This window comes from Lycorma delicatula, chromosome 1, assembly GCF_047948215.1.
Source record: "Lycorma delicatula isolate Av1 chromosome 1, ASM4794821v1, whole genome shotgun sequence".
Taxonomy (NCBI): domain Eukaryota; kingdom Metazoa; phylum Arthropoda; class Insecta; order Hemiptera; family Fulgoridae; genus Lycorma; species Lycorma delicatula.
This window is the reverse complement of record NC_134455.1, coordinates 244479083-244501589: the sequence shown is the minus strand read 5'-3', so window position 1 is coordinate 244501589 and position 22507 is coordinate 244479083. Positions and strand designations below refer to the sequence as shown.

Below are 22507 nucleotides of genomic sequence, written 5' to 3'. Positions count from 1 at the left end.
GTTTGTACTCCTCGATGTTTAAATCATTGTGGAACTGTCTATTTCATGTAAATTTTCTGGTGGAACTGACACTGGTATGTCTGGACGATGAGGAACCAGACATAAAGCGGATGGCATATTTGGATATACAATTTTTTTTTAACTTTGTCTTGATCTCCTACTTTCAAAAATACATGAAGTACACTTGTCGAATGAAATTTGTTATATTTCTTATTTGCCTTTACACCATTAACTCACCACAAATATAACAACAAGAATCTGCAGAATTTTTGCAGCCTCTTGAAGCCATTTTACAAACAGAAAGTTTGCTTTATGGCCTGAAAATATATTTTCCACCGACAAAAACTCATCTGATCACGGAGGACAGAAAAACTTGATTTACACATGCTGATGGTTGAAATGTCACTGATACTAGTTGAACGGTGCATGAGTGGTGTGGATAGCTGCCAATAAATGTGTTATAATTTGTTAAGTCTTGTTACAACCTGTAAGCCAAGCTGTCAACTCCATGCATTCACTGAGCAATATAGAGCCAACTTTCCTACCGTCTCGTCATCTTCAACCCGAACCCCCCACCCTCCTCTTCAACACAGCTTAACAGTTTAGGTATAAGAATGCAAAGCCAAGAAAGTGAATACATTATATTAATTTATTATAAAAAAAAGTTTTATGTCTATTTTATAGTATCACATTTTCACAATTTTTTTTTACAAATTTTGAAATTTGCAATTTGCGAAAAATCCTGACATAATGGAAAAATGAGGGTTATTTTTGAATTCAGTGCTAAAGAATACATAGGAATCAACTATCAAAAGTTAAAAAACATTCCACAACCCAATTTTTTTTTGCAGGCTTGTGTTAAATGTACCAAATGATCATATATATAGATTAAACCTATGTAGGACTCCTTTGGAACAAAAGCACTTTGGAAAAATGTACATATGGTACAGTTCCAATAGATTCAATAGAAAAAAACAAGTAAGAGATGTTTAAAGTAAATTTAATGAGATGAAAGATAAAAACGTGTTTTTCAGTAACAATTGTAATTCTTTAATGCATTTATCATGTTAAAATGACATCTCTTTTCATTCTAGGAATTTCAAAACCATTGTTGTTCTAGAGTTGAAAAAAAGCAGAACATATTTATCAATATTACCAGAAGCTAGTGAGTCCCAGTCAATTTTTTATAAATAACTAATTGGCTTGTTTGAAACTATACCAAATTCTTGTTTGTAATCAAAATGGCAATCATATACCACAAACAATAATAAATTAGTCCAGTACTTTTTACAACTCAATTTTTTCTGTTTTACAACTTCTAAAAAATGTTTATGGAATAATTTCAATTTTATATTTTAATTTCATATACTGGAATTTCAATTTTATAAAGATTATAATCAAAAATGAAAAAACAAACATGGTCTTATTGATTATAAAAAGTTTCAGAAAAAACTGTAATAAACATTCTTTTCAAAAAGCAAGCAAAAATTGACAGAAAGAATAAACCTCCAAATAAAATGACTTAAAATACTAAAAGATAATTTTCATATAAAATTTCAACTTAAATGACTTAACATTCATCATCAAATAACAAAATGTTTTTCATATACTATTATTAACATTATACAAAAAATTAAGAGATCTAAACTTTCTTTTGGTCATCACACATTTGACTAGTTAGATGCACATTAAACTTCATTTCATTTATTTAAACTACATTCTTTCAATTCTCATATTCATCCAATGTATTTGATTAATAATTTCAAACATTCCGTTTTGTGTCTGCATTGTAGTTTTTACTTCCTACTTCTTTCTGTTACAAAGTTAACTAATTCTCAGTACCTCAATATACGTCCTAACAGCTTAGTTCTTCTAGCAAGAATTCTTATAAATTTTTTTATCAGATTCATCTTCAAACCTTTTATTTAAAATTTATCAAGCCTCCTAATTCTTAAATACTTCTAAACCCAAAATTTTAAAAGCCTCCACTTTCCCTTCCTGGCTTTTCTACAATCCATTTTTTCTGTCATAAAATGCTACACTTTCCATACAAATATTTAAAAACCATCTCAACCTCATCTGTAAATCTGTTTGAAAATTAGTGAACTTCTATTTTTTGCAAAAAAATTGTTTTTCTCTTGATAACCTGATTACAATATATACTTTATTTTACTCATCTTTTCTACATTTTTATTAAAGAAGAAAATTCTGTAGATTATGGTGTTTATTATATCCGATAATCTTAAAATTTCACACCAATTTCCTTAATAAACACTTTATATTATCAACTGCTTTTTTTCCTTTAAATCTACTGAAGAAAAACTAAGGTTCTCTCACTATGTAGATAAAAACTCTGTTTTCTTCAGCCTGGTTCTAACTGAATGTTAGATTAAATCTCTTAATTAAAAGTTAATTATTATAAGTTATTAAAAGTAAAGAATCGTTTTATTTACTATGCTCTTTTTTTTGCAACTAAACTTTTTTAGAACTTGTAAAAAAACTATTACATACTTTAGGCCAATAATTTACTCTAAAGAGAATTTTGTAGATATTAAGGATGTAAAATTCATCAGAAAAAAATAACACAGTAATTCTCACTTTTATCTTTTCTTAACTTTGTAAGTATTGCATCTGTTACAATAATTAAGATGTAAATCAATACATACTTTTCCAGTTTTATAAATTTTCTTACTGCAGTCTTCTAAAACTTACCTCAATTGAAACAACTAAGTTCTAACTATAAATTTTTTATGCTGAATTATGACAAAACATACAGAGTGTGTAATTGTAATATTTTTGTTGTAAATTGTGTTGTGTATTTTATGCTTTTAATTGTGTTTTAAATCTTTGCAGTTTAATCAGATTCAATTCTTATGTTCTGAGTCTTCTTTAATTTATACATTTCTTTAAAACATTATTTTAAAACTCTTCCTTTAAAACATTTAGTCAAATTGTGTTTTCCTCTCTTTCTAATATATATATAAAATAAAGAAAAATAAATAATTATCATGTAAGATTTACCTTATCACTTTCTAATTCTTTAGCCTTTGCCAATAGAACATAGAGGTATTGTTGTAAAAATCCAGGAGGTAAATTCATCAGTAAGTTTTGAATTGGAACTGGCAATTCCCACTAGAAATGAAAACAAGTAATGGAATAATACATTCTCATAAAAAAATTAACATTTGGAAGTACCTTATTATTATGCTTTTCTTCCATTCCATCATGAATCATAACTTTGCTAAATCTAACAAAAATTTCAAGAATGAATGTAAAAATGTTGTTTCTACAAACAAATCTTTACTTTAAAAGAACAGAAAATTACATTGATGAATATGTCAAAAGGAAATTTGAGCCAATCTGTGAGACAGGTAAGCATTAAAATTTCATGAAATATCAGTATAGCTGCTACCAAGTACAAGAAATGTTATTTAAAAAGTAAACTAATCTTTTACAATTTTTGATGTAAAGAAAAATTGTTTTGTGTATGTTTTCTATCATAAGAACATTAAATAATTCTTTCACTTAAATTTTGTTCATGGAAGGTGATATCTATTTGACTGGTCTGTCAGATCCTTAAATCATTATTTTACGATTCTTTCTTGTATTAAATTTTTATGTTATTAAACTCTGTATAAGGAACAGACACAAAGTTATGACAGACAATCTGAATTGGAGATTTCAGTGGTTTAAATGTTTTTAAGCTTTGATTAGGATTGTCTAAAATGACAACAGTTATTTGTAACTTTTTACTTACAAAAGTAAATGAGTAGAATAATCTATAAGCATAATAAGTATAAGTATAATATGAGTAGTATAATGAGTATAATAATCTATAAAAAACTCTTACTGTAGTTTTTCATAAGTTATTGTTTCTGTCAATTTTGTTGGCAGAAATAATTTATTTATTTTCTTCATTCTTAGTTATTTTTCTACATACTATTTCCTCAGTATCTGCAGATGATTATTGTTTAATATTTGAAATGATCATCTAGTTTTGGATTTTAAATAAATTGTTAAAATTTACTAACAGTTTTTGAGTGTTTTCCAATTTATTTCAAAAACCACTTTATATGGTTCTTTCTTTGTATTAGCATATATAAAAAATAAAATAAATATAAATAACTGATTTATTATCAAAAAACAACATAATTGAAATACAAAATGTAAAAATCGATACTGTCATACTGTGAACTACTTTTAAATTATTCAGAACTATTATTGTTTATTACAAGTGATCAAAAACAAATGTACATTAAATATATTTATACTGCTATCAATTACCAACTACCTAGATAAGAAGAAAAAATTTCCTAAACAGTCCAATAATATAATGAAATATGAATAATAATAAATATAACATGTAAAGATTTTATAAAAAAAATATACTCCCTGTAATAATTAATGAATGAAGAGAATAAAAGAAGGGAATAGTTAAAGAGAACATTTAAACATGTTCACTTAGTGATATTATTATAAAAATTTACGATGAAGGCATAAAAATCTTCAATGCTCTAAATCCTACAGTTGCTAGTGTGGGCCTTATCAGTGAAATGAAACAACCATTTTCAATTAAAAAACTATTCCAGTTACTGATACGGTGTTTAAAAAAAAAATATTAGTTAAATCATTTTATCTGTTGAAAAATTAGCAAATATCTGAATTCTATAATTTTTATTCAATTACACATTTTTACCTGATGAAATTATTTAAAGAATCTTTTTGTAACACTCTAACAGGGTTATATTTCATTGACTATCTAATAGTCAATGAAACTCTTGAGATTAACTGAATTTTAAGACAACAAGAAGATTCCTTTGAATAGTGAGAAAAATACACCTTTTGAACTTGTGCAGAAATTGGCTTTTCTTTGATCCGAAATAAACATAAGCACACTTTTCTTTTATGGTAGCAAAACTCTTGATCTCAATTGCTTATGAGCATTTATAGTGGTGCACCCACCAACATTAAGTGCAGTAAACTTGAATATCTTGTTTACATTAAAGTACTTCAAAATTGTACTATGCCTTCTGTTTATAAATTTATAAACTCTTTCAAATTGTGAAGCTTTTTATGAGATATTTATGTAAAATCATTCAAACAATACAATTAAAATTTATTTAGATAAAATATAAACATTAATACTATATCGCACACTGTTTTTTCTTCATATGTACTCTTACGAATAAAAAACCATATATAAGGAAATTTAAACTTTAGAATTCACAAAATTACTATTAAAAGAAAAATTATTAATTTTCTAAATGCAAGGTAACATAATTTCAGAAGACATATTCAAAATATCCACTTTCTTTATCTACAATATAGCTCTGAAAAAATTGGAAATAAATTATATATTCAGAAAGTGAATGTGTTTTAAGAAGTATAATTACATTTCATATTACTAAACAAAAAGCTAACATACAAATATCATTATAAAAATATCTGATGTGGGCACCACATGACTTCCTTGTACACATATTAAATTACATATACACATTTTTTTAAAATGAAAAGTACATAAAATTTTATTTCATTAATAATTACTTTTTCATATTTTTTTTTTATTGTTATTATTGAATTATTAATATTATTATTTATTGTAACACTTTGTATACAATCTGAGGTTAATAATTATTTATAAATCAATACATTTAAATTTTAAAAAAAGTTAAAAAAAAGGAGATGAAGCCTGATTGAACTGATGTGTCTTCCCCTTTTAAGATCCAAATATTTAATTAATTAAAATTTTATTTGGCTATAACTCTGGAACCAATGTAAATAACTACTACTTATGACATATTGTTGACAAGCTCTCAATGAGGGCTTATTACTGCAGTTAACAAAACGAAAGTTTATTTAATTTTTTATTAAAAAATCGTATCTCATATTTCTTGTTATGGGTGTCTTGAATATATAATAATAGACATAACTATAAGAAAGCGTTTGGAAATTGTTTCTCTTTCTGAGCATACCAGTATGACACAATGACAAATAGCTTCTGGGTGTGGTGTTGGACTAGGAATAATGAATGCCATCTTAAAATAATTTAAAGAAACTGGTTCCTTTTCCCCTTAAAGGAAAGGCAAACGCAAAGGTGGCCGTAAAAAAAAAAACTACTCCAACACATGATTGTTTATCAGTGAGAAAAAGTAAACTTGATCCAAAATTATCTGCTGTGGACTTAAATCATGAATTAGCAGCCAGTGTGAATTTACATGTGACAACTGTTAGATGCCGACTTCTTGCAGCTGGATGGAAAGCTTGTCAGCCAGCTAAAATGCAGCTTTTAACATCATCAATGTGCAAAAAAAAAAGGGTCTTGTGGGCCAAAGCATGCTAATTGGACCAAAGAAGACTGGAATAAGGATAATATGGCAAAGGTTTCCATACATTAGAAAAGCAGCAGATGAAAATACTTCACTAGCTCATATCCAACAATCAGTTAAACAGTCCCAAAAAAAAAAAATGTTTTGGGGTTGTTTCACATTTGAAGACCCTTGTTATTTCCTTCCAGTAGACAGTATGTTTAAAAAAGATGGATACATCAAGATTCTGAGAAAAAGAATTGTGACCCAACTTCAAAATCAATTGCCACGAGGCAACAGAAGATTCCAACAAAATTTGGCATCATGCCAAACTGTCAAAAAAATTGAAAACTTTTTCCAAGAACTAAACATTACAGTTCTCCCATGGCCAGGCAGTAACTTTCCAGTTTAAATGCAATTGACAATATTTGGGCAACAGTCAAAAACGGCTCTCAAGAATGAATTCTACCACAAAAGTTGACCTCATCAGAATATATCGAGTAATATCAGTATGGTCTCACAATGAAGAAATATAAAAAAAAATGTGTAACATCTGCTAAATTAATGCCAAATCGTGTAAATGAAGTGATTAAGAATGAAGAAAGACATATTAATTACTAAATATTCACAAATTTTAAAGAATGATTTTTTTCCAAAATGAAGTTACTTTTTATTAAATAACAACTACGTCTGGATTAATTTGCACACTACTGTACATTGATAAAAAATAAAATGTTATTTTATCTGAAATGAAAGTTTAAAAAAAATTCTATAATAAACAGGAATTATAGTTGAAACTTAATTGCTTTCAGATAATAAACTGAAAGAGAAATGTATCAAGAAAATGATCCAAACAAGTAACACACCCATTGTTAACACCACCCATCCTGGATTTCAGAAATAAATTCTGGACTTACAAGGATTGAAACAAAATCCTATTTTCCATTCATTAAATAATTTAATGGTTACCCATCGTGGTAAATATGTAGCCACCATTTCATAAGAAAGATCTAAACAAATGTTCAGGCTCTGCAATCTACAGGGAACAACACAGTGTACTAGACACACTTGTGTTCTGTTGTAGAAAACTTACATTTTCAATAATGATAAGGAACTTTCATTGTTGAATAATGATGAGGTACTAATATATCTAATAACTTTTTAAAATCTATTTAAGTTCTTTTTGTGAAAGATTATCATACAAATTTAAAAAAGTTATCCCCTTTGTTAATTTTGCTTTTAGGAAGAGACTGATTGGGATTCATGGGGAGAATTTGATTGGTTTAAAGTTTTCTTGTGATAAATTTAATCTTTTCTAACCATGTATACAGAGTGTGCATTAGGTTAAGGTGGGCACCTGGCCGCCAGGTGGGGTTCTGGAAACGACATTGTTGGGCCTGGTTCCCTTCCCTGGCAGTTAGAGGCTGGCATGATTTAAGACCGAGATCTGGTCCCTGGGGGTGGGAGTGGGTATGACATAGTCAGGCTCGGTTACCCCCTCCTGGGGATTGGAGGGAGGCAAAGAGAGGAAAGATCCGGAGGGGGGGGGGCAAACTTCTGGTGGGTGGGGAGGCCTCCTTAGAGTTTAAGGACACTTCCCTGGGCCAAGTTTTACTTAACTGTATGTTTTGTCCAGGGGAGTAGGGGTAAAAAAAAAGGGTTAAGGAAGGTAATATAAATTAACGTTTCATCTTGTTTTAGATTTTAAGTAACAATCTTTTTTTATTGAATTTATTTCAGTAAGTGTTTAGCATTCTAATTTTTTGTTTTTAATTTTATAAATATAATTTCAAATTAATTATAATCGGGTTTTAATACACTTAAAAAATCATATTTTTCTTACAACCATATAAATAAGAGGCATTTTTTAAACTACGTTCTGTTTTGAAATAAAAACAAAAATGAAAAATATAAACAAACTTTATTACTCATACATAAAAACCATATTTATTTACTATATTTCTAAATATCTGTCTTAAACTTCAGCTCATTTTTCATAGTGTTTCATTAGCATCTTCATTTCCCCTTCACGAAATTCTGCCAACAGTGATTTAAACCATGCAGTAATGTCATTTTTCAATTTGTCATCAATGTTAAACTTTGTGATGTAAGCCACTGCACACAAGGTTTACACTTTGTGTAAGGTTTAGGTGAAGAAAAAGAAAATAGGTTTAGGTGAAGAAAAAGAAAATAATTGCTGGGAGCTAAGTCTGAGCTATAGAATGGATAATTGAAGATTTTCCAATTGTCTCACAGTCTAATTTGCCATGTGTGGCTGGGAATTGTTATGCAAAAACAAAATCTCATGGGATAGCATTCTAAATCATTACTTTTTATAGCTCTTCTAAGATTTTATAATGTTTTGCAATATGTATCGGCATTCATAGTAGTTCCATAATCACTAAATCTGACAGGTAAGACACCCTTTTGTCCCAAAAAACAGTCACCATAAGCTTCTTTATTGAACTTTCTTGTCTGAACTTCTTTGAACAAGGAGATGAAGAATGCCACCATCATATTGACTGCTGCTTTGTCTTGAAGTTTGAATAAAAGATTCAAGTGTATCTCTGGTAACAATTATAGAAAAATTCATAACATCTTCATTCTCGTTAACACCATAAAAATTCATGCCCTACAGCAAGGTTTTTCTTTGTGTTTGTGTCGGTTAACATCTTTGGCACCATCTGGCACAAATTTTTTACATCCCAATTTTTCAATCAAAACTTCATAAATCAAAGATTATGAAACATCAAGAAAGATCAAAGGCAATTGTGACATGCTGAAGTGCCAATTTTCTCAAATATTTTCATCAACTTTTTCAATAAAATCATCCATTATCATTGACAACCAGCTGCTACATTCTTCATCATGAATGTTCATTTGCCCTTCTCGAAATGAACAGCACCACTGTCTTTCTTTATTGTCACTCATAATATTTGCCCATAAATGTCACAAATTTACCTGTGAATTTCAGCCACAGAATTGTTTTTGGTATCAAAAATTGAATTACTCCTCACATTTCATACTTGCTGGATCACAAATTGTAACACTTATTATAAATTAATGAATATAAACTGATTAAATTATAGTTGCTAACAGCTGACTATTGATTGAAGTAATTGAGCTATGCAAGCACCATCTGTTTATATTGCATATATAGGCTGAAAATTCCAAACAAAGCTTACTTAAAAAGTGAGCCTTTAATTTAAAAAAAAATCACACAGGATTTGCACTATTTGTGATTTTGATATTCATGGTACATCTTGAAACAGACCACCTTGACCAACATGATTATGGCTTCTACAATTCTTTGTACTGTCTTCTTTGCCTGAGGCCTTTTCTGTGATATATTGCTAAGCTATTTAAATCTTGGAACTTGCTTAATGGTAACAATAACAGAGTTAATAACAATATTTTCAAGATTCTTGGAGCACACCATGACAACGCATTATGAAATTTTTCTAACATTCCCAGAATTTTGTCTAATTCCATCAACAAAAATTTGAATGTTCTCCAGAGATAATGATTTTAAAACATTATAATAACAACTTGGTCTAATATCTGAATTAGTATTTATTAGGTAACAATGATATAACTACATTTTTATTCAGTTTTACTTCTCTAACAGTGTGCCCTGGTTTATTGTCTAATTAAACTAACATTTTATTTTAAATGGTATATTTTCCTTAGAACACATTTTTCAAGCATAAATGAATTTGAAAATCACGCTTTGAAAACTAAACACCTACTACCAATTTCTTTTTTATTCAATTGCCAATGAGCAGGCATATCTGTTTTATGACAGTTCTTAAAAGCCCTTAGATTCTCTGAATGGTCTCACATTAAAATTGCCAGCTGTATGCAAGACTAAAAAATACTAAGTACTAGTTTAAATCCAACAGCAGATTTTTCTATGGATTTAAGTATTTGGCTAAGAATACTTTTTCTCAATTAAGTCATGATGTCTCACTTAAATTTAAAATCAACTTGGGATCAAAATCATTAAATATGATTTAAACTGATTAATAAACAAACACTTCAACAGTTCCCCTTCTTTCCATTTTTTCCTATTATAAAAACAGTGAAATCAATAGGATGTTATTTAAAGTCAAGGAACTAAACAACACAAGTATGATCCTTTTTTAAAGTCTCTTCAATACTAAAGACTTTCTGTTGAATATAAAAATTATTATTAAATTTCAAAGACAGGTATGTAAAATAGTTTGGGGCAGTTCTAAAGCTGGTGCCACATGGTGAGAAGTAATCTGCATCTTTACAACTATATAATCAGACAGAGCTAAAAAAGTATAAAAAATTTTAATCTACAGTTTAGCTTATTCCTCAAGAATGGCATCTTTTTTACTATTCAAAACGTAGCTTGAAAGTAGTTTTGTTGCATAATTGTAATAAACAGCCATCAATTAAGTCAAGCTGAGAGAAAAACTAAAGTATGACTTTAATCCTAGATGCAATAAACTAAAAAGTTACATGCAGCAAGTTTGTACTGATGTGAAAGTTCTTGCATTACAAGGCAAAATTTAGAAAAATATTGATGTTTTCTTTGTCTGAGGAACAGTTGTGAAATAAGAAATAATGGCCATTGTGGCAGAAAGAAATAACATTAAAACATTTTTAATTATTTGAACCTGGTAAAGTAATACTTCCACTGCTTTATGTAAAACTCAAGATTATGACTAACTCTGATCAGGATTTTATCAAATAACTTTTCCTATATTGAATGATTCTAAGTTTAAAGAGAGTATTTTTTACTGGATCATAAATCAAAAAATTGCTTCAGGATGTTCAGAGATAGATATTTTTGATGATTATTAGGCAACAGGAAATATGAATGCTATGTATTATTGGCAAATAGACTTATCAGAAAAATATAAATGTTTAGGATGTAGAATGTCATTACAAATTCATTTTTCACACTTCCACCCAGATTTTTTTCTAGAAAATTTGGGTACTGTCTGCAATGAGCAAATTATATTGTTAATTAATAAGACAAACATAGGCATTTAGAATTACCTTAAGATTTAGTCTGGATATATTTCTCATAGAGCTAGTAGTTGCTGTCCTACAGATTAATTCTCTTATCTTAACTGGATTATAAGTTGACAAAAGTGCTCTCTCTGTAGCGTAATTTTCCAGCTGAGGATTTTCTGCAGAACAAACAATGTAAGAATAATTATAATTATCACTAAACTTTAATGAATGCTTTTAAGAAAGAAAGAGAAACTGATTACTAGTACATAACTTTTGACGTACTCTAACATTTATTTTTATACTAATAGTTCAACTAGGTCAAAACAATCTCTGACCATAGATGACAACATTTTTGACATAGATGACCATGCAGAAGTACAAATACTCTTGATTACTGTGAGGGTTGGACAAAACAGAATGAGAATGAATTTACTTTATAGCATGCAGTCAACACTAAAAGTGATAAAAGAAATTGTAAGGAAGAGATCGACTCCCAAGGGATGTGCAAATGTCTAGTCAGTAATGTGCCAACAATCCACTGAAGTGAATGAGGTAACGAAATCATGATTAATACAGTTGCTGCCATTGTTTGGGAAGATTTCCAAAAGTGGATGGATTAGTGGACCATATTACACATATCCCATGGTAGCGGTGTACACAATTCTGCATAATCATTTAGTTCATGAGACACATCTGTGCAAGATGGTGTACAAGACTACACCTGAACAGCTGGTGCAATTAGAGGCATATCAGGTGCTTGAATGTGTGGATGAGGCCTAAGTGCATTTCATCATTAATGATGATGGGAGTTAACTTTACCCCAAAAGCTAAAAAAGTAAGCACAATCTGGAAATCAACCTTACCTCCAATTCAAAGAAAGCCCAAGCTTTTGGATCAGCAAGACAGGTAATTTTGATTTCCTTCTTCAACTATCATGGAATGGCTTACATGAGGTGCTACCCCATATAAAAAAATTATTAACACATAATATACAACAGTTTTAACACCCTTACCAAATATATTCAATACTCTGAGATGCTTCCATCTCATTAGTGACAACGCCACAATAAAATCATACTCTCATGATGTTAATGTATGACAAAACATAGAACGTATGCTTTACTTTGCATATAGTGTGGACCTTACTCCATGTAACTTTTATCTCTTTTCTTGTTAGAAATTGGAGCTGTGGGATCAGCATTTAGACTTCTCAGCAGCCACTCTGAACAAGGTGGAAGTGGTTTCAAAGACAATGTCAAAAATGGTCCCCCTCACACCTTTCCAGGACTGGCAGAAATGTTGGGCCAAGTGCATACAGCTCTATGAGGACTACTTAAAAAAATCATATAACCTTAGACTCTGCCTAATGTATATGGTGAGTGATAAATTCATTCTCAACTTTTTTTGGACCAATCCTCCTATATTAACCAATCTCACGAGCCCTAATACACAATGTTATGTGAGTATAATACAAATGTTGGAACCCATCTTGTAATCTTGCCTAAAGCAGTAAGTCTTAAATTTGAATTGCATACAGTACACATTCAATACAGTTTTTACTGTGTTTGTACTCACATCCCAATCTATTAATGAAAATTTGAGACAGATTGTTCAGCTATTAGAAAAAGTAAACTAAATTTGAAATGCTCAAAATAAACATATTAATGACACCATTTACCTATTTAATTTATTTAAAACTGAAAGCATTTATAGAAGCATAGCAAGACAAGTGTAACTTACTGATTTCTTCTATAATGCTAGACTGATAAGTAGTTTCCAGGTATTCATCAGGAAATGAAGATTTTTGTTGTTCTTCAGCTTTTTGTTTATTAAAAACTTCATCTTTCAGTTCCTGAGGAATAAGATGGTTCAGTTTTTGAACTGAGCATATTTCTGCCGCCAAACTACTAGGACAACTAAGCACCAAGTCACACATGAAAGACTGCAACCTAACTACATCTTGAGGTGCTCTTGACGTCTTCTGTAATGCCTGAAAAAATAAAACATTATAACTAAACCTTAGGTAGAAATTATTGGCAAAGCCTACTTGAAATTTCAGCCTTCAGAAACTGCAACCACCGATTATTTTATTGTGAAAACATAAATGAGTATTAGTGGTAATTAATCAGTAATGATTATGATCATTAATGATTATTTCACAAAATAATTTATTGATTATTAATAAAATAACATTTATCAGTATGATTTATTTCACATTGCGATACATTTGATTCACAATATTATCAGATTAAATAAATAAAATAAAGAAATCTAATGTAATCACTAAATGCTGATTAGAGTTTAAGAGCAATTAAATTATTACAATTGGTAGTAATTAAACAGATGTCATAGGTTAATTTGTTTAGATTTCATGAAGATAACTGTATTGATCTGATTTTGTGTTTCTGCCAAAATAATTGATTTGGTATGATAATTCTCCTAAAGCTCATTGTGATAGTTACATTCATTTTTGCGAAAAGTTTTATAATTATATCTTTACATTTTTTTTGTAATGTGTTTTTAAATATTGTATAATCTTGACATTTTCTTATTACGGAGAATTTATAATTGTATATTTTTCATTGTGCAATAAGTCACCTCCTTAAAAGTCTGTTGCAAACCTTTTTGCATTTGTAATGTACCACCAGTTCTAACTTAATACAGCATGGCCTCTTATTAACAACTGGAGTATAAGGTCACTTTTACAGGGAACAATTTTTTTTATGACATCTTATATAATAAAATTATTACTCAAGAAGAGTAAATATATTGAACAAGTATGGACACCGTTCCTTTTTGAGAACTTTATGAAAATCATGATTTACGAGTAACAAGTCACTTATTTTTTTAGTACTAGTACACAGAAAGGAGTTAGGACGAATACCTAAAGAACCTGTTACTTCTTAGATAGACTTTTTAGTTACTGTGCAAGCAAAATTTAAAATCAATACAATTATTTCCAGATTGTTCAGACAAATATTCTTCTAATAATTAATTAATATGGTTCAAAATTGTGTTGTTTTAGTGTTTTAATCATTTAAATTCATGTTTAATTAGACATTGCAAAGATCACCATTTACAAGTTGATCGCTGTCGAGGATGGTCAATGATAATAATATCAGCTAGCTAATATAAAATTAAAGGTCCCAAGAAGATTTAATTTGTAGATAACAGCAATACCTACTACTTTCCATCATTCTCAAGAAGCTGTTTGTATAAACATAACAGTTGTCCGTGTAATAATGTTAATTTCCTCTTGGAAATTCTACACAATTATTTCTTAATTTTACGCAAAAAGTTCATAACAAAAAAAAAGATGCTGCTGATAATTTTATTTTTTATAAAATTTTTTACTAATATTGCAATAAATAGTTTAAAATTTAAATTATAATACAATTTAGTGAGTTTGTCTTTTCTTAGTAATAATAAATATTTCTTACTACAAACTATTCATTAATATAAATTAATGGAAATATGTTTTGTTAAGAGAAACTAATTAGAATATTTCAGGTAGTGTTTCCACTGGTCATGTTTCCAGAAATTTAGTTTTATTTTACCACCTCACAAGTGTATTTAGACACATATTTTAATGATAAAGAAAAGTACATAATTAATTTGTGACTATAAAAAAGTACATAAAAATTAGTGTGTATGCTTTACATAGTTAAACTGTATGCATAATATTCTTAAATTTTACATACAAAGAATATATCAATATTGTACTATTTTATAAAAGAGTAAATTATAAAACCCCAAAATGAACAAAATGAAAAACAAACTTTTAAATAATTTAAAAAAAGTGCCATAAAATCGCCAAAACACAAGATGAATAAATTATATTAATTTAGTGTATGTAACATAAGTAGAATTTAGAGATAATAACTTTGTTGGAAATGAATTAATAATTGAGAAAACAGTAATAATGCCAGTAGTAGTAGTAGTAATAATAATAATAAGAAGAAGAATGTTTTTTCGGGAAAATCTTACTAGACTCTTAATTGAAAATTGGTTAATTTTTATTTTCCACTTTTATTTAAAAAAATAATTTAATCTATAAGAAACACTCTATAATTTATCCACAAGTGTTCTATAATTTTTATTCCAAACATATTTCTCACAGAATACATAGTTCTTCTCAACAATTTTTGCAAAATTTGTAAAGAAATATTAGAGATAAGCTAGATGTCATGTATTTAGTCTACAAGATATGTTACAACACAATAGGTGATGTAAAGACAAATATTTTGTATATACTTTTACTATGCTTTTAACAAGTGATATGTTTCTTAATTGAATTGTAGTAGCATAATCTGAATAAGAGAAAACCTTAAATTGCAGTTATAGTTATGTTAATCTGTCACATGATTTAATCTCAATGCAAGAGTTGGCAAAGTTTCATTTCCTTGAAAGAGCTAATGAAGAGGACTGCTGAAATTTTTCCCAGATTGCTGAAAAAGACAAAAGCAGAATTATAAAAGTAAGCAAAAGAAACTCATTAAACACTGCTGAAACTAATCCAGCTTTTATTTCTGGGTAAAACTTTTCTAACATTCTGTTAGAGTGGGTAGAAGCCTACAGTTTTAAATAAAGCAGACACACACCTGATATACTTATAAAATAACTAACACTTCAAAAACTAAATTCACACATTTCAAAAACTACCAGGTGTTTAAATATGAAACGGGAATTTTTGTATAGAAAATACAACATGTTTATTGTATGAAAATTATTATTATTTTTTTTTTGCCTTCAGTCATTTGACTGGTTTGATGCAGCTCTCCAAGATTCCCTATCTAGTGCTAGTCGTTTCATTTCAGTATACCCTACATCCCTATAAGCTTCTAATCTTTTCTTCTAAGATACTCGATTGTCCAAGCTTCACTTCCATATAAAGCGACACTCCAAACTTATACTTTCAAAAATTTTTTCCTGAAATTTAAATTAATTTTTGATGTTAACAAATTATATTTCTGACTGAAGGCTCGTTTCGCTTGTGCTATTCGGCATTTTATATCGCTCCTGCTTCGTCTATCTTTAGTAATTCTACTTCCCAAATAACAAAATTCTTCTACCTCCATAATCTTTTCTCCTCCTATTTTCACATTCAGTGGTCCATCTTTGTTATTTCTACTACATTTCATTACTTTTCTTTTGTTCTTGTTTATTTTCATGCGATAGTTCTTGCGTAGGACTTCATCTATGCCATTCATTGTTTCTTCTAAATCCTTTTTACTCTTGGCTAGAATTACTATATCTAAATTACTATGAAAATTATAAAAAGATTTTATTAGAAATATTGTCCATCGCTAGCTATACATTTTTCCCATCTCTCTGACAATTTATGAATGCCACGCCAAAAAAAAACTGTTGCTCTTTTGAAGCAAACCAGTCATTGAGCCATTTTCGTACATTTTCATAAGAAGTGAAGCACTCCTCAGCAAGTGTGTGTCACATCGATAGACATAAATAGTAGTCGGATGGAGCCAAGTCTGGTGAGTAAGCCGCATGCGAAAGTATTTCCCAACTGATTGGGAAATACTTTCCCAATCAGCCTATTGTTTCCTTGAGTGGTTTTGCTGTGACTGATGGTGCATTATCATGAAGCAAAATCACTTTGTGTTGCCTTTTTTGATATTCTGGTCATTTTTAACGCAATGCTTGATTCAAATTGATCATCTGTTGTCAGTAGCATTCAGTATTAACAATTTCATCAGGTTTTAGCAGCTCATAATAGATCACACCCTTCTGACCCCACCAAACACAGAGCATTGTCTTCTTTCCATAGCAATTTGGCCTTGAAATCGATGTCGATAGTTCACCTGAAGTTACCCAAGATCTTTTACGCTTAGGATTCTCAAAATATATCCACTTTTCATCACCTATCACAATTTGATGGAGAAATGACTTTCTTTTGTACCTGGCGAACAGCATTTCACAAATGGTTTTTCGGTTTTCTTGCTGTCTTTCATTCAACTCTTGTGGAACTCATTTTCCCATCGTCTGGATCTTTCCCATGGCTTTCAAACGTATGGAGATGACGTCTTGCGTTTGAGCATCATCCTCATCCAACAATGCTTGCAATTCTCTGTCTTCAAACTTTTTCGGTGGTCTTCCACATTCTTCGTTTCTCATGTCAAAATTACCACTTTTGAATTTTTTAAACAACTAAAAGCACTGTAATTTACAAAGAGCATGCTCACCATAAGCTTCGACAAGCATCGATACAATTCTGCAGTAGTTTTCTTTAAATGGTAACAGAAAATCAATGCTGTCTGCAAATCATAGTTTGTAGGTACAAAACTCAACATGTTCAATGCTAACTAAAACTATGCTGTTGTATGAAACTTGTATTGTGAGTTAAAAATCTTTGTCAGCTGTCAAAGAAAGAAAATGGCGCCAATGATGCGGTTTGATGGTAACTACAATGAGGCCACCTATGGGGAAATTCCGGTTTCATATTAATACACCTGGTATTTTTTGCACATGAAAACAAGACTTTTTTCATAATATTAAAATGGTCATCTTTTTTATTGATATAATTTGTCCTACAAAATGGGACAAATACTAAACTAGCAATAATTGTATGGATAGAAAGTTAATGGGCAAGTCAAATTTAGAAAAAATAGAAAACTATTATCTGAGTATCAGACCTCTGTGTTCTTCATTTACATAAGAGGGAAATATAAGCGTACTAAGAGAGAAAGTAAATTAACTAAACAGAGATATCAAATTACCCAAGTTAATATTTCAACAGCTTTTCTTCCTTGGCTTAATTTTGCAGTATAGTTGTAATTTGTAGTATTTGAATCCAAGACTCTTCGTATAATATTAAGAGTCTGTATCTGTAGAAGAAGATCTCTAGTAGTGGTTAAAGTACCACTAGATAAACCAGCAGCAATCTCTAACTCTAAACAGTCTCTATATGCCTGAGGTATTTCTCTATGTATGTTGTCTTCCTGTAAGATCTCTAATAGTTTCTGAAAAAATATACATGTTTTTAAAGTCATAAATTATAAGTAATAAAAGAAAATCTTAATACTAACAATCTAAAAAAAATTAAATACAATAAGTAATTCAACAAAATTCTAGTACATAAATAAGGTTATCATTACAACAAAAATAAATGTAAGTTAACATTCAATACGATATCAATAAACAATTCTTTACATTGATCAAAACAATACACATTACAAAGATTATTTATCAAAATCTCAATAATTATCTCAATATTTTTAACAAATGTAATAATCTCATCATTAATTACAATATTAATATTGTAAGTCTAATTAACAAACTAAAAATAAGGATATTAGAATGAAGAAAGTAATACCAAACAAATAATCATCAAAGAAAACTAGCTAAAAATAACATCTATATTGCAGGCAAAAAGTGTTACGTAAGAAGACTGAGATAGTAAAGGCTAAGAACTGGTAACTGTGAGAAATAATTTATTTACTGCTTTCAGAAAAAAACAAAAAATAATTCCAATTCCATGCATGGAGGGAGCATAGAAAATTTATACAAAATACATAATAAAAACATAGTTTATTTCTTCCCTAAAGTAAATGTATTTATTGTGTGCTGAGAACCTAAACATAAACTTATTGCTATCAAAATAAATAAAAAATATATAAACCAGTGACAACTTTTTACCTGGCAGAAGGAGTGTAATGTTTATAATAATACTGTGTTCTTATAATGTGTTCGTAAACTAAATAGAGAGAACACTGGAGAAGGAAAATATCTGATAGGCAGGTCTTTCACATTACATTTGACACACATATTGACAGTAACCCTCATTAAAAATTAAGAACCCTATTAAACTAAGTTCTATTAAAACTTCTATTACAATAACCTCTATTAAAATAAGAACTCCTACATTTATGGAAGCTTATAATAATTTCTGTTAGTGTATATTTGTACAGCTCAGTTTTTTCATTACTTATTCTAAACAAATACAGCAGGATGTTTTAATTAATTTATTTATAAATCATAAAAAAATTATTACAACTTTACTTAATAAAATTAGTAAATAAATAATAAACAGGCTGCATCCACAATAAATAAAAATATTTTTGCATAGCTATAATTATTCCCTTTAGTTTAATGTGCCCTTTAGAATGCAATCATTTTCCCAATGTGCATACACTGTCATTCAAAAATTTATTTTACTTAATATTTTTAAAATTGGCTGTCATTATTTACAACTAAATCCTTATTTTACTTATTTAATATTTTTCATTAGTACTGTAAGTTAATGTAGTCAAATTAAGGCTATTACAGTTGAATTTAGAATTGTTTGCCAATTATAAATTTTGAATATTTTTCATTACATTCAATGTTTTCTGTTTTGAATTTTTATATATGAATTAGTCCAATATTTTAGTATTTAAAAAAGTCTTTTAATCCTATTTAACATCCCGGAATCCCTAGAACATTACCAGGAAGAATCTCATTATTGGAACTGATATGTTTCCTTCTTTTTTCTATTCTTTCATATTATAAAAATATTTCATTTACTCTTTCATAACTATAAGTCTTACTTACAATTTCCAGATTTTTCCCCATATCATATTTATTATAAAGGCTGTCATTTTTAATAAAGCTATAATAAAAATAAAATTTTTCAAAACTCAGTAGCAGTTATACCAGAGTTGGGTTTAATAAAAATATCTCAATAAATTTTTTAATTGGCAGTTCTATTCATTCAGTTTCTCCCACTTCTATTAGATAAGAGAGAAACATGATTAGGTCTAAATTTAGAAACATTATGTATATTTTCTGAAGTATTAAGCTACCTTCAAATAAAAGAAATAAGTGAAGAACTTTGCCATTTTTACAATTTCATACTAAGATATTAAGCTACTGCTAACATTTACTACATGAAAATGAGTACACCCTTATCTTACAATAACTTACGATAGAAGAAAAAATACTAAAATAAAGATAACTAGCTGTTACCTACCAAAAAATCAAAGGCATTTATATTCTTTCCTTGTTTGCAAACTCTTACGTGTTCTGATTAAAATCATGTTTCACCAACAATAAGTTTCTTTAAATTTGTTTTCTTAATTGAATGTCAAAAAGTAAAAATGTATCTTGATCTAAAATTTAAAACTGTGAATGTGATAGGGAAAATACATAAATACAAGAATAATAGAAAATACTAAAATTAAGACTTACGGAGACATTACATCTTTATATATAACAAGTATATATACTAAAATTGTATCAAAGTATAAAAATCTTTCAAGCAACATTAAAAAAAAATAAATAAAAAATAAAACATCAAACTAGATATAAAAAAATAAAATTTAAAAAAGATGCTACTAAAAAATAAAAGTTTTCAAAATTTATTTAAATTTCAGACTTAGATCTTCATACTGACTTCAAAAGTCAAGATTTAAAGAAGAATTGAAAAACTTTTTTTCCCCTTTAGTTGTTTTTATGTAAAAGTTTAGGACAGTTTTTAAAAAAGGTTGTATGTTTTTTTATTGAAAATGTGTATAGATCAACAAAAGCACTGAGCAAATGAAAACTAGTCATTAAGAAACAAAAAGGCGAGAAGCTTATGTCTTATTTAAAAATAAGAAAGGAATGTAGAGAAGTGAATTAAAGTGAAGGTTATGAGCATGAGCTTATGAATGTTAGGATTCATTTTTTTATTTTTTTACATTATATTTTCCAAAAAATTTTTGAATGTTTGTTTGAAAATAATTTGAACATCAGACATCATGTTATACATAATTCATTTAGAATAATCTAATTCTAAGCATCAATAATAATAAAATAATAACCTGAAAAAATATAATCCAAATTAATGAATTCACTTAAGCAGTAAAAATTTAAGGGTGTACAAAAATACAATCTTGTTTTACATTGAAGGAAGCATTTTTGGAATTACCTCCATCTTTTATAAAAGATATCAGATCTACAAAATTACATGAGTCAAGAAATTAAAAGAAGTATTTTTTTAAAACAAAAATGACAGAGGAACTGTTGAGAGGTAATCTGAAAATACATTCTTCAATATAAAATGAGAATATAGCATTAAACTAAGAATACTCTCAATTAATTTATTTTAATATTTATTTACAAATGGAGTACCTTAAGTTTTCACTGTTTTAATATAAGGGTGAATCAAATTTAAATGATAATTTTGCTATTCTATGCAGCAAGCAGTTCCGAGCTGCATGGCGGAGTGGAGGTTAATGTTTAGAGAGGGGAAACCAGCTTCGTTAGCTCCTCTGCTCTGTTCTGTCATCAGTACAGCCATGAGTGAGCAAGAGGTTCCGTTGTATGTTGCACAATGTATAATCATAAAGATTTTAACTAATGAAGGCGTTAAACCTACAGAAACTTTAACTCGTTTAAAGGTACAGTTTGGGGATGCTACATTGCCTCAGAACCAAGTGTATATGTGGGCCAGACAATTTAAGGGTGTGCGAGAGAAAGTGTAGAAAATGAAAATCATGATCAATGCCTAAGGTCAAGTTTTGCAGCTGACAACATCCGTGCTGTTTGAGAGCTTATCAATGCTGATTACAGGTTCACTACTCAAGAAATCGTGTCAAAAGTGGGTATCAGCTATGGAAGTGCTCAATCATCTTGGCTTTAGAAAAATTAGTGCTCAATGGGTTCTGAGGTTGTTGACCAAAAATAAAGAACAGGTCAGGTTGAAGATCTGTGAGGGACTTCTGAAATGATTTTGACACGAAGGGGACGATTTTTTGAGGTGCATTGTCACATGTGATGAGATATGTGACCATCATTATACTCCGTAGTCAAAAATGGCGAGTAAGAAGTGATGAAGGAAGGATGAGGGCTTCCCAATGAAGGCCAAACCCGTCTGTCAGCTGGAAAAGTTCTTGCAGTGATTTTTTTTGACTCAAGGGAAATTTTACTCATTGATTTTCTCCACAATTAATAAACATTGAATGCTGCTTACTATTGCCAGCTACTATAGTCAACAAAAGCTGCCTATCATACCAAACAACGGGTATTCCCATTAGAGATATCATTCTTCGCCATGAAAACAACAGGCCACACAACGTGATTTTGACAAGGGATAAATTGAAAAAGATGCACTGAGAAACCCTCAACCACCCTCACTACTGTCCACATTTGTCCCGCTGTGACTATTCTTTGTTTGCACCCTTGGAAGAATTGCTTGGAGGGGAACAATTCAAAAACAATGAAGATGTTGAGGA

General features: G+C 29.1%; 1 protein-coding gene across 1 annotated transcript in view; it reads right to left on the bottom strand.

Moving 5' to 3' along the window:
* IntS8 (integrator complex subunit 8) overlaps positions 1–22507 on the bottom strand; it is an 82116-nt gene that overhangs the window by 26637 nt on the left and 32972 nt on the right. The window contains exons 6-9 of the mRNA XM_075374983.1: positions 18032–18274; positions 13038–13287; positions 11340–11473; positions 3022–3132 (exon numbers count right to left, since the gene is read on the bottom strand). Of these exons, the coding sequence (XP_075231098.1) occupies positions 3022–3132; positions 11340–11473; positions 13038–13287; positions 18032–18274 (738 nt within the window). The remainder of the gene's footprint in view (positions 1–3021; positions 3133–11339; positions 11474–13037; positions 13288–18031; positions 18275–22507) is intronic.